The 16,620-nt window shown below is 38.2% G+C and overlaps 1 protein-coding gene across 5 annotated transcripts in view; it reads right to left on the minus strand.

The window, feature by feature from the left end:
• Window positions 1-16,620, minus strand: part of LOC149315809 (ral GTPase-activating protein subunit beta) — a 69,251-nt gene that overhangs the window by 51,938 nt on the left and 693 nt on the right. For all 5 annotated transcript variants that reach the window (XM_089514150.1, XM_089514148.1, XM_089514147.1 and 2 more), the window contains exons 2-9: window positions 15,372-15,582; window positions 14,441-14,643; window positions 12,586-12,749; window positions 10,217-10,403; window positions 7,695-7,826; window positions 6,659-6,837; window positions 2,936-3,084; window positions 2,587-2,803 (exon numbers count right to left, since the gene is read on the minus strand). In XM_089514150.1, the coding sequence (XP_089370276.1) occupies window positions 2,587-2,803; window positions 2,936-3,084; window positions 6,659-6,837; window positions 7,695-7,826; window positions 10,217-10,403; window positions 12,586-12,749; window positions 14,441-14,643; window positions 15,372-15,557 (1,417 nt within the window). In that variant the 5' untranslated portion in view covers window positions 15,558-15,582. The remainder of the gene's footprint in view (window positions 1-2,586; window positions 2,804-2,935; window positions 3,085-6,658; window positions 6,838-7,694; window positions 7,827-10,216; window positions 10,404-12,585; window positions 12,750-14,440; window positions 14,644-15,371; window positions 15,583-16,620) is intronic.

The raw sequence follows: 16,620 nt of genomic DNA on the forward strand, positions 1-16,620 counted from the left end.
TACTCAAGTACAAATATCTGGAGTATCTTGAGGTCTTACATTGGGCTTCTATACTCACTTAGCTCCCTGTATCCAGTTCCCCCTACATAAAAGCAGGGCATAAGGGCTGAGATGTTAGGGTGATGCCAGCAAAAATGAAAACCAACCAAACTGTCATGGTTGAACCTGCCAATTATACTTTTGGGTAGCCTACAATCACTAGACCCAATTAGGTGAGACCCACTGAAGCAATTAAATTTACCTAAGTGTTCACGTAACATACTGCAACTGATTCAACAAGTGAACTCTAGTTGGGACTAGCAAATAGACTGAGATCAATATATTTTTGTGCACATAAATATATTTTATATTATATAACATGTTTGCTCAAACAGATAATTCTAACAAATGCAATTTGAGATTTTTCTTTGCTTAGCTAAAGGCCATCAAGTTTTGCAACACTAAAATATTTTTCTAGAATGCTCCTGGGTATACAGCACCATTCAACAGGGCAGACAAGTATTTCCTACATATGTAGGAACAGACTGGCTATAAAATTTTAACAGAAACTACACAAACTTGCTGGTATTATTAATCCCAGCTCCTACCATCAGTCTTTGCTGTCACTAACTGTTTTATTCAAATATAAATGATGCAGAGATTCTTGCAACCAGGAATCAACTCTGACATACTTTGCCAAGTATTATTGTTTCTTATCAGTACAACACAAACATACACATTTCCTGCAGTAAATGCATTTAATCCAAATAGTCAATTTCTACAATCTTAGCTCTAAATATGGAAGCCAGGAAAACAATGAGAAAACAAAACATAAAATTGGTGTGGCTATTAGGAAGATTCAAAAGCTACAAGTTTACAGAACCCTTGAAGGAAATTTGCTATGTGATATTTTTTAAGGACATAAGAAAGAAATTCCACCATCCTATCATGTTCTCAAGCCTGCATACTGGGGGGAAATAGTCTTATCTACATTTTATAGAAATATTTGACCTTAACACAAGAATTGATTTTAACAACTATGCCTCTTATGGCACAATTCAAATACATAGGCATATTAGTCTGGATCAGTATGAAAAGGATAATGGAGCACCTTTGAGACGAAAGAGATTTGCAGCCTGAGGCTACATCATCAGATGCATGGAGTGAAGTGCCTATGGGTGAACACTTATACTCATGAATGAGCATGTGTGTGTGTGTGTGTGTGATTAGTAACAGCAATGCAAAATTGTGCATCTAGTGGTAAAGTGTCAACATCAGCTTTAAGGAAAGTCTTTGGAGACAAGAGGATGGCATATACCACATTAGGTATGAGCAAGTAACTCTAACGTTGTGAGTGATGTGATTTACAGATTAGATGTGCGGGCAGAGTTGGCATCTGGGTTTCTGGCAAAGTCTTGTACCTGTCTCCCAGTCCTTGCTGTGTTTCCTTCTGTAGGTAAATAACTGCTTGGGATTGTGTACAAGACCTTGCCACAAAACCAAATGCCAACTTTGCCCATACAGCGGCTCAGGAAATAACATCGCAGGACCTAATTACATCATCCGCAACATTAGAAGTACCTTCACTTGCTCATCTTTTAAGGTGATATATGCCACCCTCTGTCAACCTTCAGCACTCTACACTGGGCAAAGAGGCCAATCTCTCAGCCAGAGGATAAATGGACATAAATCAGACACTAGGAATGGAAATACACAAAAACCAGTTGCAGAACACTTCAGTCTCCCTGGACATTCCATCTTGTACAGCAGTCATTGAACAAAAAAAAAAAAAAAAAACCTTCAAACCAAGATTGGAAAAAGAAACAGCAGAATTGGGATATATCCACAAACTCCAGTCCATCAACCGCAGGTTGAATAGAAACAAAGGTATCCTGACAAACTACACATAACACTAAACAGCCCAGACTCAGGAAGGCTTTTTTGGCCATTTTATCATAACTCCTTTCTGGTTAGTAGCCAGCATCATACTACAATCCAACAATTCCCTCCACCATTCATATGATTATCTATTAATCTTGCCTTTAGGCAATACTTGTCCTCCCACCTTTGTCCCTAACAACCATCCTTAAAGCTGAACTTGTCACCTCATCACCATACCCACAAATTTTGCATTTATATTACTATTCACACAAACCCCTATTCATTCATAAATATAAATGTTTTCCCATAGGCATTTCACTCCACACATCTAATGAAGTAGATTCAAGCCTTCCTTGGAGGTCTTTAAACAAAGGCTGGATGGCCATCTGTCAGGGATGCTGTGATTGTGATTTCCTGCATGGCAGGGGGTTGGACTGAATGGCCTCTGTGGTCTCTTCCATCTCTACAATTCTAAGATTCCAAGCTACAAAGGTTTATGCTACAAACTTTCTCTCAGTTAGTTTCAAAGGTGCTACAATATCCCTTTGCACATGTCCCTTATGTTAGGGTTAACAGCATAATATTATATAGAGTTAATATAACATTCAATATTAATCATGCTGCTTCATCAGATTTTTATTTTTGTTAGCCACACATGTTAATTTGCAGGTAGCAAATGCCAGCAAACAAAGAAGGCAATGTAAAAATTTAATAGGCAATATTTACCAGTCATACTGCTGTCTCTGTTTAGTCCATTATGAAGCTTACAATGAACAAATGCTGCATCAAATAGCCATGATCCAAAAAGGTTCAAGATACTGTTAACCTTTGGCCTGTGGGGAGCTGGGAGAGGTCTAGGCTCAGAACTGGTCTGGTTTGGACTAGACAGTGGAGAAGTAGAGGATGGCTGGTGTTGAACTTTGGAAGTATGAGCAGTGGTAGCCTGTTTGAATAATGAGAAAAATCACCATCTGATTAGAACTAAAAACAAGTCTTAGACTTAGTCATATTGGATTATGTAAATATCATCAGTATTATATGAAACATATTTGTTTTACTAAACACAGAGGCTTACTGTGCTGTTTTTCATTGTTCCCTTATTCACAGTTACAGCACGATGTCTTCGGTTGTGAGGTGGTGTTGTGTTGACAGCAGTAGTCTGTGGCATGCTCAGTCTGTTTACTGGTGTGGGTGGAGCACTATCTGCTCGAGGTCTTGAAATACCTGAAAAATATAGAGAACTTCAGCATCAAGCCTTTCTGAAATCTCAAGACACTGGGTATTTAAGCAAGATGTTCACATAGCTATTCCTCCCATACCAGCACCAGTGCTTTAAAAAACCTTGCTTTAGAATCTGTTTTCTACTAAGATTGGAAAGTGATAAAGGAAAGCATCAAAGTAACTACATGTAAGATTGCTGGTTACCTTTAAAAGGAGAGAAATATGCATATTTGAACCTAAAAGGGGGAGAGTAAGAGAACAACAGAAAACAAAAAGCCACTTTTTTGGTCATATTAATAGCCACTTTTAATTCACAATGATGTAGCAAACACAGGCTGTAAATATTGAAGATATATATATTTAGTTCAGTATTTGGTCACACATGTATAACACACTGATTATCTATTATGAGTATCTATTATGGTGTAGCAAAAATACTGCAAAAATCAATACCATCTTTGAAGCAAAAAATTATAAAAACCAACACATTATCTCTGAATCAATTATCATATGGGAACGGAACAATAAAGAACTGCTACTTAACCTAGACTAAAATGTATCATCTGTTTAAACAGCTGTTTTTAAATTAATTAAAGTACCTGAACACAGATTTCAACTTCTTTAGGAACTCTTAACTCATTTGCTCCAAGACAAGGATACACACATAAGGATGATTTGTGTCAATAATTATGTAGCAATAGCAACACACACCTCTTGTAGAAAAGATGAGAACAGGGTAAGAGCTAGTGAAGTTTTGCGCTGCTCTACTATCTTTGTGGCAAGCTCTCAAGTTTTTACAGAATCATTGGAGCAATGTTCCCCAAACCATTGAAGTCACTGGCAGTACAATCCTACGCATGTTTGCACTCCTAAGCACTAACACTAACTGAAAGTAAATCATGCTGAATCCAATACGATTGACTTCTAATCATATTGGATTCAGCATGATTTACTCCCAGTAAGTGTGCACAGGATTACAGCCTAGGAGTACTCACTATGCTTGTGCACTCCTCTATATCTCCCTCCCATGTACATTATATCATTCTGTCCTCTTTCCAGACTTAACCAGGTTGGATCTAGAGAAATATGGAAGGAATGGGACTGGTAGAAGCTCATTTTCCCCACATCCCAACTCCCAAAACACACTTCCTCCACCAAAAACTTTCCAGAGAGTCTGAAGAATGGCTAAATAATATAGCTTGTGGTATCAAGGAAGCTGAAAGGATGGTCTAATCCTCAATAGGAAGAGGCACCTTCTACAAACAGAAAAATGGAAATATCATCTTTTTTGTCCCTTTTTCCAGACAGTTCTTTGAAAACAAGATTTAACATGCTACATCTGCTTTTAGGGGAACGTTAATCATGATACATCAGGAACACAATCTTTCAGTAAATCATCTACAATTTCAACTCTCAGACACATGCCACAATTTAAACAGATCTTCTTTCACAGACAATATACCAAGAAGAACAAAATCTTAACCAATGAATAATCAAAGGACAATCAATATATAAGTGTGTGATTGGCAGTACTATTCCATCTGATGTGGTACCACAATTGAAAGTGAACAGTTATCACAACTGAAACTGTGCTATTAGTTCCATCAATATAAAGAAGCAGTATTCTGTTATAAGGAAACATTCATCCAAGAGTTGAGGTTTAATTTTTTATTAAATGTATTCATCCAAGAGTTCAGGTTTAATTTTTTATTAAATGATAATTGTATTATTTCTGCATTATTAATAGAGTTCTCTCTTACTACAACAAAGTTTTAAATATCATTCTTCAAAACATTAGAAGCACGCTATTTAGTTTACTGTATTTTTAGTTATGGTCTATCTCCTTCACAGTCCATTTTCATTTATTGTTAGGTGAACCAGGTGAATAATTATAAAATCGAAGAACTGGAAGGCAATGGCTGATGTACATATCTCAGTCTATTTTAAATTATGAAGAAGGTAGACATACTGCATCTAGTCAATAGCTTTGTTTCTACTTGTTAATAAACAAGGCGGACATACTTGTTTTAATCTTTGGCTTCAAAAGGTTAACGAATTTCAAGAGTATTCTTATGAACTCTTTTAAGTGGTAATTTTGCTTCTCAGTTTGCATCTTTTTTAAGGTTAATGGCAGGGAGCGCTAATGTTTTTGCAAGAAATCAGGAGCTGCACAAAGTGAGACAGGGCTGATACACACAGATGAAGAATCAGAAATTTTACAGTTGTGTAAGAGATATCTTACGGACAAAATTTCAGCAGCAACTATAAGTGCAAAAGCACACTATTATTTGGATTATGCATATATTTTGTCATAACTATGAAAGTTATGCAACAAAGTAATTTAGAGATTACAGGCATGTTTGTTATAGTGAGAGAGACTTATAGCTGCAGAAAGTACTAAGGATTAAAGTTGTTGTGTTTTTCTTTTATTAAACAGACTCTTCTTCATTTGAACATCTATAGTGCATTTAAAAATACATAGCCCACAATTTTGCAAGCAAGCCCATTTTCTTCTTGAAGAGTATGTGAATGCCAACAACAAAAAGGATTCTTAATGTAATGGTTTATTTATTTATTATTTTATTTTATGCCACTTTGATCCCAGAGCAGGACCCAAGGCAGCCTTCACAGAAGGAAATCAATAAAAATTTATGGTGCATTTTTAAAAAACAATTAAAATAGCCACAATTAAATCACAATTATTGAAGAAAATTAAGGATCATTTTAATAGTTATTAGCATGACAGAATACTGCAGCTTTCCAAAATTTGTCCCTACCCCCAACCTCTTTTAAAATCATCACCCATATGCCCAGATTCTTGCCACCCAGAGGAGCGTAACAAGTTGCAGTACCATATTTAGATAATCTTTGACACCCACTGGTAGTAAAGACAGCAACTCCTAGAGAAGGAAAAAATTACATTGCTACTATATTATGCACCACAATTAAAAATGTTACAGAAATGTTGTATCATTCTTCAAAATATGAGAAACACACTATATTGGACACTTCAGCACACTTCAACAAAATGATATGTATAATAGTTATTAAAACATTTATAGTTTCACATAAGAATAGAAATATTTTAATCAAACAAGGAGAAATGCTACTATCCTTTAAGAAAAATATATTATAGTAAAAAGCATAAATCTGACTGCAATGCATTTTGCTGTATGTATTAATAACTCTTCAATAGCAGTCAGCAAGACCAGAAAGTCCTAAACATTACAGGGTCACCCTTGAAAGAGAATACAGGAGGTTTGTGGGCAAGAGCCTAGTGACCTGAGTAAGTCCCATTGCCATAAAAGCTGCTTATATACACTCTGCTTTTGACTCTGGAATCAGATATGCAGGAGGGACAAATAGTACCAGAGCTGGGAGACCAATTTGATCTGGAAACAACCAACTGCCAATTGATACAAATGAACATATTTTAAACACAGACAGTGACAAAGAGAAAATCAAGATCAATACCAGTTCTGCAAGTGGAAAATACATCAATACAGAAAGTTAAAATCCAGTATTTTTTTTTTATGCTGAGGCAAGACATCTTTTCAATTAAAAATGAAAATGTTACCTAGAAATGCGTCCACTAAGCAGCTGATACCACGCATAGCACGAAAGAATATTTGAGGCAGATGTTTAAGGCAGGGATACTGATTCAATTCCTGAGACATTCCACTCACATTTAGAAACTGTTCCTGAAATTTGGGGGTAGAGCTTATAATTGCTGGATTACTCAAATCCACAGGATTACTACAAAAAGGGAAAAAAGATTGTTTAAATCATAATGTATTTGTATATGTAAAAAAACCCTCCAACCTACAATACAACAAATATTTCAAAGAATAGGGCATACTGCTACTTATGATAAAGGTTCCTTTAAAGAAGGGCTGGGAAAAGTGCAATTCTACAGCCACATGAAAGCCCTTGGGGTCCCCAGTGCAGTAAAAAAAAAGGGGGGTGGGACTAGTAGTTTAGAAAGGAAAGTAAAACAGGCCTAGGGACCTCATAAATAGGCCATCCTTGCTTTAAACAAGAACTATGACTTCAGTTGCAGGAAAGCAAAGGGGAAGATTTTTTATAAAGTTAAATTCACTAATTATGACATATTCCATCAAGAATATTAAGTGACAGCGTCACAAGACAGCATGTAGCAGCAGAGGCAAGAAGGCATTAAGATACATACAGTGAAAGAGTTATTAGATGGGTTTAATATGTGAACCTGCTAAGCAGCTGAAGGGGCACAACTGATGGATATGAAGAACAGAAGATTTGTTTGAAGCTGACAATGAAATTTTCAGAGTCCAACTACTCAAGAGTCTACTTTGAGGACAACTGTGTGGTAAGATACAAAAGCTTTGCCTCAAGAAAAATATTTCAGGCATTGGTTTAAAACATTATTTCCAAATAAATACATCTGAAAATAAATGCAAACACATGAAGGTATTAATTCTACTATATTAATGGATATCTGTTACTAACCTACTGGGATCATTCTGTGAATTCATTACAGTTTATTCCAGCAAGTCATGGACCAAGAGAATACATATTATAACAGATTTGTATAAATGTACTGTCAACACTGTATGCCTTTTTCTTGTGTACAGTACCTTAACATATGTAAAAAGCGAAACCAAGTTTGAGCAACACACTCATTATCCATTTCAGGAGGTATCAGACTTCCATCTTCATCAGGAATTTTAAAAGGCGGAAATGACGGTCCATATGTAAAACGTAACAATCTGGAGGACAAGTCAGACTGTCAGTGATTTGTGGCTTTATAAGATTTAACTCTAACTCATCTATATTTAATTATAAGTTATTTTCTGAATAATTCACTTACAAATATGAAGTCACTCAAATGTTAAACACTCCATTTATCCTTCATGAGCGTTTCTATCTCAAAAATGTCAGTGTACACTCTTGGGAATGTGGAGGCCTAGTGGTTAAGACGCCAATTCTGAGGACTTGAAGATCAGAAGATTCACAGTTTGAGGCCTGAGTGATGCATGATGGGGTGAGCTCCTATCACTAGTCCCAGCTTCTGCCAACTTAGCAGTTCGAAAGCATGCAAATTCAAGTAGATATACAGGTATCTACTTTAGTGGGAAGGTATCACTTTGGTGGGAAGGTAGCATTCAGTACAGTCATGCTGGCCATATGACCACTGGCGTAGTCCTTGAACAACGCTCGCTCTTCAGCTTAGTAATGAAGATGAGCACCACCCCCTACAGTTGATTACGATTAGACATTCATGTCAAGGGACTACCTTTACCTTTACCCTCTTGTATTTTCAGACCAAGTACAACTGCCAGATGTTCTTGAAGACTAAGCTAATAAAGAGGATATCCAAACAATGAACTATCAGATTATACAGCTACATGAGAAATACAATGTCTTGCAGAATTTACACACCCCTTTTCCTTACCAACAATTTTGTCCTTTTTCTTGGTAAAACTGCTTGTTTTTCCAGATTCAGACCATTGGTAAAAGACAATTTTCAAGTCTTGTCACAGACTGTCAATCAAACTGAAATTTAGGCTTTAACTAAGATGTAATGGTTCTTGTTTCTAAACCAGTCCAGTCATAGAGCTGGAACAGACCGCAGCTTCAAGTCAGCTTGGAGGCTGGATTCTGGCCGGATTGAGGCAGTGGCGTATGGTTGCCGTGGTCCCAACCTGGCTCTCGCAGGCGTGGCTTGAACAGTCTGTTTTCCCCCTTACTTTGGCTTTGTATTTAAGGCCATTATCCTGCTAGAAAATGAACTTCTACCCCAGGCTCAGGTCCCTTACAAACTGAGGTTTTCTTCTATAATTCCCATGTATTTAGCTTTGTACATCTTATCCTCAATCCTGATCAGTTTCTTAATATCTCCTGACAAAAGGGCAGCCCCACAACATGATGTAGTTTTTCATATTCCAGCTCTGAGTAGTGTTTCTCCACAACCTGATCCTGCATTTGTTTTGGTAGCTTCTTGGCCTTCATCACCCATCACACACCATAGTACATTTTTAGAGTTTTGAAATCGTAGCCTGACAGTCTCAAAGTCAAATTCCATCCAGGATAAGTCAAATGTCATACAGACCCCAATATTGTATACACTCACATCAAAGTAAAATAAGGAATTTTTTAACCTCTAGATTGTACGCCATAGGCAGGCTTTATATATATCCTTGATTTTATTTGGTTTTTGTACAGCGCCATGTACATGTACGGTGCCTTATAAATAATAATAATAATAATAATAATAATAATAATAATAATAATACAATTATGTCTACTCATAATGATCAGTTGCCTAACTAAGGCCTGAAACAAGACAGGCCAAAAGGGCTGCTGTATGTCGGCGTTTGGGGCATAGTGTTTACATGACACATGCCCCAAACGCAGCTGGAAACAGCATCAAGCCTGCCCTAACCCAGAAGAGCCAGGCCAAAAAGGAGCAGAAAAAATGCTCCTTTTCGACAGCCAATTCAGGACCGTGGCGGCCTGGATTGGGGCCAGGCACATGCAGTTGCTGCAGTCCTTCAATTAGGGCAGGAGCAGCCTCTGGCCACTCCTTTTGCACCGTTTGCTTGAGGCCTAAGTATCAAAGACACAGTGGTCTCCTTAGGAATGCAACATTAAATCAGGGTTCAGCATTTCTGAGAATGAGCTACAGCAAACCTTAGGCTAATCTGTTGCCTACACGTCCAGCATAGTTTCTCTCTGATGTATCAGTTTTCTATTTCGGTTTGCAATTCTTTAATATATTACTGGAGGGGAATTCAATCATGGTCACCCTGAACTCCCCCAAAACAGGTATATTACCTAAGTTAAACAGAGGCTGGATGGCCATCTGTTGGGGATTGGAATGGATAGCCCTTGTGGTCCCTTCCAACTCTATTATTCTATGATTCTAAGTGACAGCTGAACCTGAGAACAAGGGCAAGAGTCCATTTTTGATGAGCCACTTTATAGGTGGGGCTGAATTAGAATTTTTATTTCAGAGGAGCAGTGAAACCTATCTTCTGGTTTTACTGGAGCATAAAACTGGCAAGGGTGCTAGAATGTACTAAATATGTCATCGTAAAAGTGGAAAGCTCAGCTATACTATCATACTGAAGCTGGGGGAAAATACCTTTTCACTTACCTAGCAGTAAGGGCACAGATTACTTTGCTCCATTGCTCCACTACTGCAGAATGATGCCTCCAGTTTGCAACCATCTCTTTGGCAGTTTTCCAGTAAGGTGGTGTGGGGAAGCACCGGGAACAGGCTAGTAGCCAAACTTCAAACAACACACCAATCAACTTCTCAGCCAGATTCTCAGCAATACCACCTAGAATAGGAATAAAGCAGATAAATTGTTTAATCCTACCTCCAAAATATGTTTTTAACAAACTTTTGGGGGAATCTTCTTAATCCCTAGAAATCTTTCACGTATTTTTACACTGTAAAACATTAACTGAAAAACACCTCAAACACATATCCAGCTTGACAACTGGAGTTTGTTTACTGTATACTAACACACCCATGATTTCTTTATTTTTTTAAACTGCTGTACTAAAGTAATCAGCTATGTTCAAAACTACATAGCAGGCTACACACACACACACACACTTACAAGTGTCAACTTTAGATTTTTTTGTAAAAGATTGGAAAAATCACTTTAAAATGTGTAGGCAAAGTATATGCTGAGATCATGAAAGAGCAGAGAGAACCCAAGAATCTATAAGCCCAGAAAAAGAGCAGTCAAGGCTCCTGTTGTTCAGTGACTGAGGGTCAAAACAACTGTAACATGGAAGACACTTATCCGATCTCTCAGGTCCAAAACACTATTGCTCTGGCTCAATGCTAGGGAATTCTGGGAACAGTAGTTTTGTGAGACATTTAACCTTCTCTGCCAGAGAGCTCTGGTGCCACAATAAACTACAATTCCCAGGATTCCCTGGGGAGGTTAAAGTGGTCTTAAACTGTGTAATTTCTGCCATGTGTTTTGAACCTCAGTTAATGTTTCTAACTTGAAAACATCTATATAGAGGTCCACTCTACATTCAGTTAAATATTTTGTCTGCCACCTCTTTGTTTTCCCAATTTATATCACCCTCACCAAAGCTGACATTAGTACTACTGTGGGAATGTCTGTTCTACTGTAGTGTAAAATTTAAATAACGTTGAACCTGGAAATTTCTTAACAGTTTTAATTTATATGAAAGTGGGAAATTGTGAAGGTAGTCTAAGCAGTCACATGTCACTTCTTTAAAACTTACAATCATTCTGCTCACCATAGTGAGTGTGATGCTAAAAGCTTTTAAAACTTTGTATTAACCATCTCTGTTGGGGAGGGAATTTCATGGTTGGGCCCGCCTGAACACTCTGTCTTGAGTGGCCACATGCTGAATTTTATAAAACATGGCACCATTAATAGGACATCTCCACTGTATCTAATAGGCAGGTACACACTATGGACAGGATTTTGCTCTAATATAGCAGAGCTCTTTCATTCTGATCCAAAATTACAACACTAACTATTGCTGTAATAAGAATTATTAATAATTATTTTTTAAAATACAAAAACTAAACATCTATAATTTTTTACAGTCTCTTGCCTGTAAAGCCCCTCAATCTCCATCCCTTTAGATAAGCCCCATTCCTCCACCCTTTCCCAAGAGTAATGCAGGTAGAAAGATATCATGGGAGAGCAGAGCTGCCTGATGATGCCTCAAATATAATTTAATTAATAATTTGTTTTATTTATATACCGCTATTCCAAAGATCATAGCGGTGAACAGCAAGTAAGCTAATTAGCAAGTAAGCTAATTTGCCCCCAACAGTCTGGGTACTCATTTTAGCGACCTCGGAAGGATGCAAGCCTGAGTCGAGCTTGGGCCCTTTTGCTGGTCTTGAACTCGCAACCTTGTGGTTTTGAGTGAATGGCTGCAGTACAGGCATTTAACCACTGCGCCACCAGGGCTGCGTCCAAATGCTGCGTCCAAACCTCTATGTCTACTTTTTTCCAACAGAACAGAATTAGTCAGTATACATGTGGTACTACCTGTTTTGGCCCTGCAAGTTCTCTGTGCTCCTTGAGTATACAGCTATCCCCAATTCTAGTGCTAACTAGGCTTGTTGCAATAACAGCTAGAAACTCTCCACCTTGTTCAGGAAGTTCAAAATCGGAAATAAAACCAACCACATCTGTCATATTTGTCAAAGAGAAACATACCATACTAGCCATGGTGAGCAAAATGGCTGAAGCCTGAAAAATCACTACCCAAAGCTTTGTGAATGAAGAAAACAGACAGCAAGGGGAACACCAAGGACTCTGTAAACAACATGGAGATTAATATAGTGGGCACCTTCTTATATGAGTGTAGAAATGGAAATTTAATATTATTTTTCCTAGACAGAACAAAACCTGGAGGATCACCATAACAGTCACACTCAGGCGGAACCTGTCACACTCAGGCGGAAGACACACACTCACAAACAGTAAGGACAGAAAAGGCTAAGCGACAAACCTTGCACTGTTGGAGCTGCCAGTAAGGAATCATTAATTTGCAGTAGAAACAATAATAATACTTCCCATGTTTCTCTAGCCATAGTAGTCGACTCACGAGCCAATTTCTGGACAGCTCTCAAAACTTGCAAACACAATTTAATTTGACTGGAAGATTGATCCTGTCTGTATGAGGGAAAAAACACTACTTACATCTTCACAAATATAATCTGCAGGGAGTACTAGCAAGGTTAGTTTAGAGACATTCTCATTATAAAATGCTTGTAAGTAAAATGTTAGATTGAATTAAGAAAAGAGCCTTCATTGTCAAAATATCCAAGCAATGGGTAGAGCAGGCCTACCAGTTTCATAAGGTGGGCCTAGCAGAGGTCTGATATACCACCAGTGTTCGTTATCCTTGATGAAAGGAGCTGTCATTACTCCTTTCTAGAAGTACATAAATTCTTCATTTTCTATACACTGTCCTTATCATTTTGAAAAGAAGTGTGTCAAATTGTCAAAACTTTTTAAGGAAGCATAATTGCATTAAGTTATTGATTTTTCAGAGACTGCTCCTAGGAAGAGCATGCACTGAAATATATAGCATATTGAATTTTTTAAATAAACATTTTGTGCTAGATCTGACAGCTTCTTTTCTCATGTTAGGTCCCAAACACACTGCAGAAATAATCCAGTTTGAGACCAGTTGAACTGCTGGGCTCAAGGCTAGGGAATTCATTTTGTGAAGGTGTCGTTTTGTTTAGCCTTCTCTGTCAGAGAGCTCTGGTGCCATGTCACACTACAATTCCCAGGATTCCCTAGCACTGATCCAGGGCAGTTAAAGCAGTCTCAAACTGGATTATTTCTGCAGTGTGTTTTGGACTTTAGTGAACTGCTCCTGATAATGGGCCTTTGGGAATGGAGTTGTGTTTAAAAAAAAAAGCCCTGCTAACCTTTTTTTTTGGAAGTAACCAATATACAGCCCACCAACTGAAATATGGGCACAAAAAATTTAGATTTTGAATTGAGCTCTTTTTAAACTTTACTACTTTCTCCACATTCAGTGAATCCTTTAAAATCATTTCTCCTTAGAACTTCCAATTCTATTTGACAATATTCTTATCATACACCTATCAAAATCCAGCTTTGATATCATAAAATAATGAGAATGATTTCTATCCCATATTGAGTCAACTTTTAATAGTATTTCAAAATAAGTATGTTAGGGGATGAGATGGAGTAGTGGTTGGAATCTTAGACTAGGACACTGAGAAACCTGGGTTCAAATCCCTGCTCAGCCATGGTAAACCCCTGCGTGACTTTAGCAAGCCCCACTACATCACCTTCAGAGAAAGGAAACCAAATCTGAACAAATCTTGCCATGAAAACTCGGTGATGGGTTCGCCTTACAGTCACCATAAGTCAGAAATGACTTGAAGACAAACAACAACAACATTAAGGTTAGAAACTACCCATGTCTGAAACAGCTGGCTAAGAGCAACATTGGATAAATGAAACTACAGTCATCCCTCCATATTTGCGGATTTCATATTTGGAGATTTGATTATTCACAGATTTCATTAATATGTTCTCTCTAGGAATATCTAGGTCCTCTAGTGCAACTCTATAGGCAACTTTAACTAAAAGTTGCACTGAAAGACCATTTGTAGCTACTCCAGTGCCATTCTATGGTCAGTGTATGTTGGACATTGACCACAGAGCTGGACTGGAGGACCTAGAGATTCCTAGAGAGGTGTCCTCTCAGGTAAAAACCGTGTTTTTGTTATTTGTGGTTTTTCCATATTCACGGGGGTCTTGTTCCCCTAACCCTAGTGAATATGGAGGGACAACTGTATTTGCAATTCATTGCTGCTTACCTTGGTACAAAAAGATTTTGTAGATGTTTGAGAATGCTCTGAACATAAAGATTTGGTTCTTTAATAACAGGTAGAGGAATGGTGTCCTTGGGTAAAACAAGAGCCATAATCCAGTCTGTATATACATCAACACAGTGCTTCACAGTCTCACCATCTATAGGAAGAGTGAGTCCATAACAAACCACTTCCATGGTCCATTTTACCTTTGAAAAAAGTTAATATATTTTTAACATGTCTCTCACTTGGTAGCTTCCTCCAAATGAACACCACTCACGTAGCATATGTAAACGCAAGTTCTGACAAAGGTCCAGTTGATCCAGTACTGAGTGAAGAAAACTTAATTCACAATCAAAACCTGACTGTCATGGATATACGCTGCAATAATGAGGCTGTCTACAATACAATTGAAGCAACTTTTCACTCAAAAACATTCATTACTGCAATCCAATTAAATTAAATGCAATGAAATACATAATTCATCTGTGTATATATAACACTGAAAAAACTGTTCTCTTTTGCTATGAATTAATCGTAGATGGCTTTTCTCCAAACTGCACAGAAACGGATACATCACAACACTGAAATTTTGCTTCTCACTATAACATATGAATAACTGATAATTCCACATGAAATAGAGGTGGAACAACACATGCAATTCATGTGGAATTTCACATAAATAGAGGTGGTTCAGTGGTTTGAGTGTTGGAGTAGGACTCTGGGGACCAGGGTTCAAATCCCGGCTCAGCCATGGAAATCCACTGAGTGATCTCAAGCACAAGTCACATTCTCTCAGCCTCAGAGGGAGGCAATGGCAAACCCATTCTGAAGAAACTTGCCAACAAACCATTATACGGTTGACATAAATCAGAAGCAACTTGAAGGCACACAACAACAAGAGGTGGGACTACATGTTCTTCGGGTGCATACTTACTTCTTTGTCTGTTTTCAATGAACTCTCATTTCCAACAGCTGATGGAGCATTCAAGACTTGGCCAAGGGGACGAACCACTGCGTTTGCCACCTCCCTCCCCACGTTCTCAGGATAGCTGTGAAGTACACTGGTGTGGCCCTTATCATTTTGAATTACAAGGTGTAGGGACCTCCACTCTGAGTACATAATGCCTCTGTAGAGTAGACTGTAGCTGGAACAACAAAAACAAACAAACCACACAATGAAGTTACAAGCACTTGTATTATATACCACTTAGGGGAAATAGGAGTATGTTTCCCCAAAATATGACCATGCCTAAACCAAGGAGTGTAAACACGGAGACAACAAACCGAACATTGGTTGTCGCTCAGCAGTTTTCACCTCAATCAAAGTGACCAGAGGTCCTCCTTTTCCAGGACATGACCTACCTTTCACCCTTCTGTCCAGGGGGAATCCCCAAATGCCCTCCAAATGCCCTTCGTCTGTCCAAACGTCTCTCCCCAACCTTACCTATTTTAAACCGATTTTGATTTAATAAATAATAATAAATCAATGAGGAATCTGGGCGGCTAACAACAGCGGAAGTACAATAAAAAACAAACTCATTCCTTCCCAGTCCCCCAGCCGTATAAAGCAGGCAATAACAATAAGCAACATCAATACAGTGGCAATCAATAGGAAAACATAAGAATGTTTGTATTTATAGTGTTTAAGGGATTAGGGGGACATGTAATTTTTAGTTATGTATGTATCACGTATTTATGTATTCTCTTGTAACCCGCCTTGATCCTTTCGGAAAGGAGGGATATAAATAAAATTTACTAATATTATTAACTTAGAGCACGACCAGGAAGCACACATTTATAGTTATAGCAGTGTTCTGAGTTTCTATTTTGGGCACGCCCCCCATTTCTCTTGAATGCCCCCCATTCTGCGGTGCCTTGTCCTCCTTGTCCACCCTGATCCCATGGGCTTCCAAGTCTAGGCAAGTGGTAAGAGAAGCCCATAATTTGGGAGTCAAAGGAGGCACCCCTACATCTCTATTAGGAGAGATACCCCACAATACCCCACTCAGCGGGGGGCCAAGGAGGACAAAAAGGTACCCTGAAAGGTAGGAGCCTCTGTTTAAAGACCTCCAAAGAAGAAGGCTCCACTATCTAACAGCTTTTACTGTCTGTCAGGATGGTCTTCTTCCTAATGTTGAGGAGGGCAGGGCCAAATAAAAGCTTAAAACATCCACAGAAATATA

Source organism: Sceloporus occidentalis, unplaced genomic scaffold, assembly GCF_023333645.1.
Source record: "Sceloporus occidentalis isolate IW3139 unplaced genomic scaffold, rSceOcc1.0.p SCAF_3, whole genome shotgun sequence".
Lineage (NCBI taxonomy): Eukaryota > Metazoa > Chordata > Lepidosauria > Squamata > Phrynosomatidae > Sceloporus > Sceloporus occidentalis.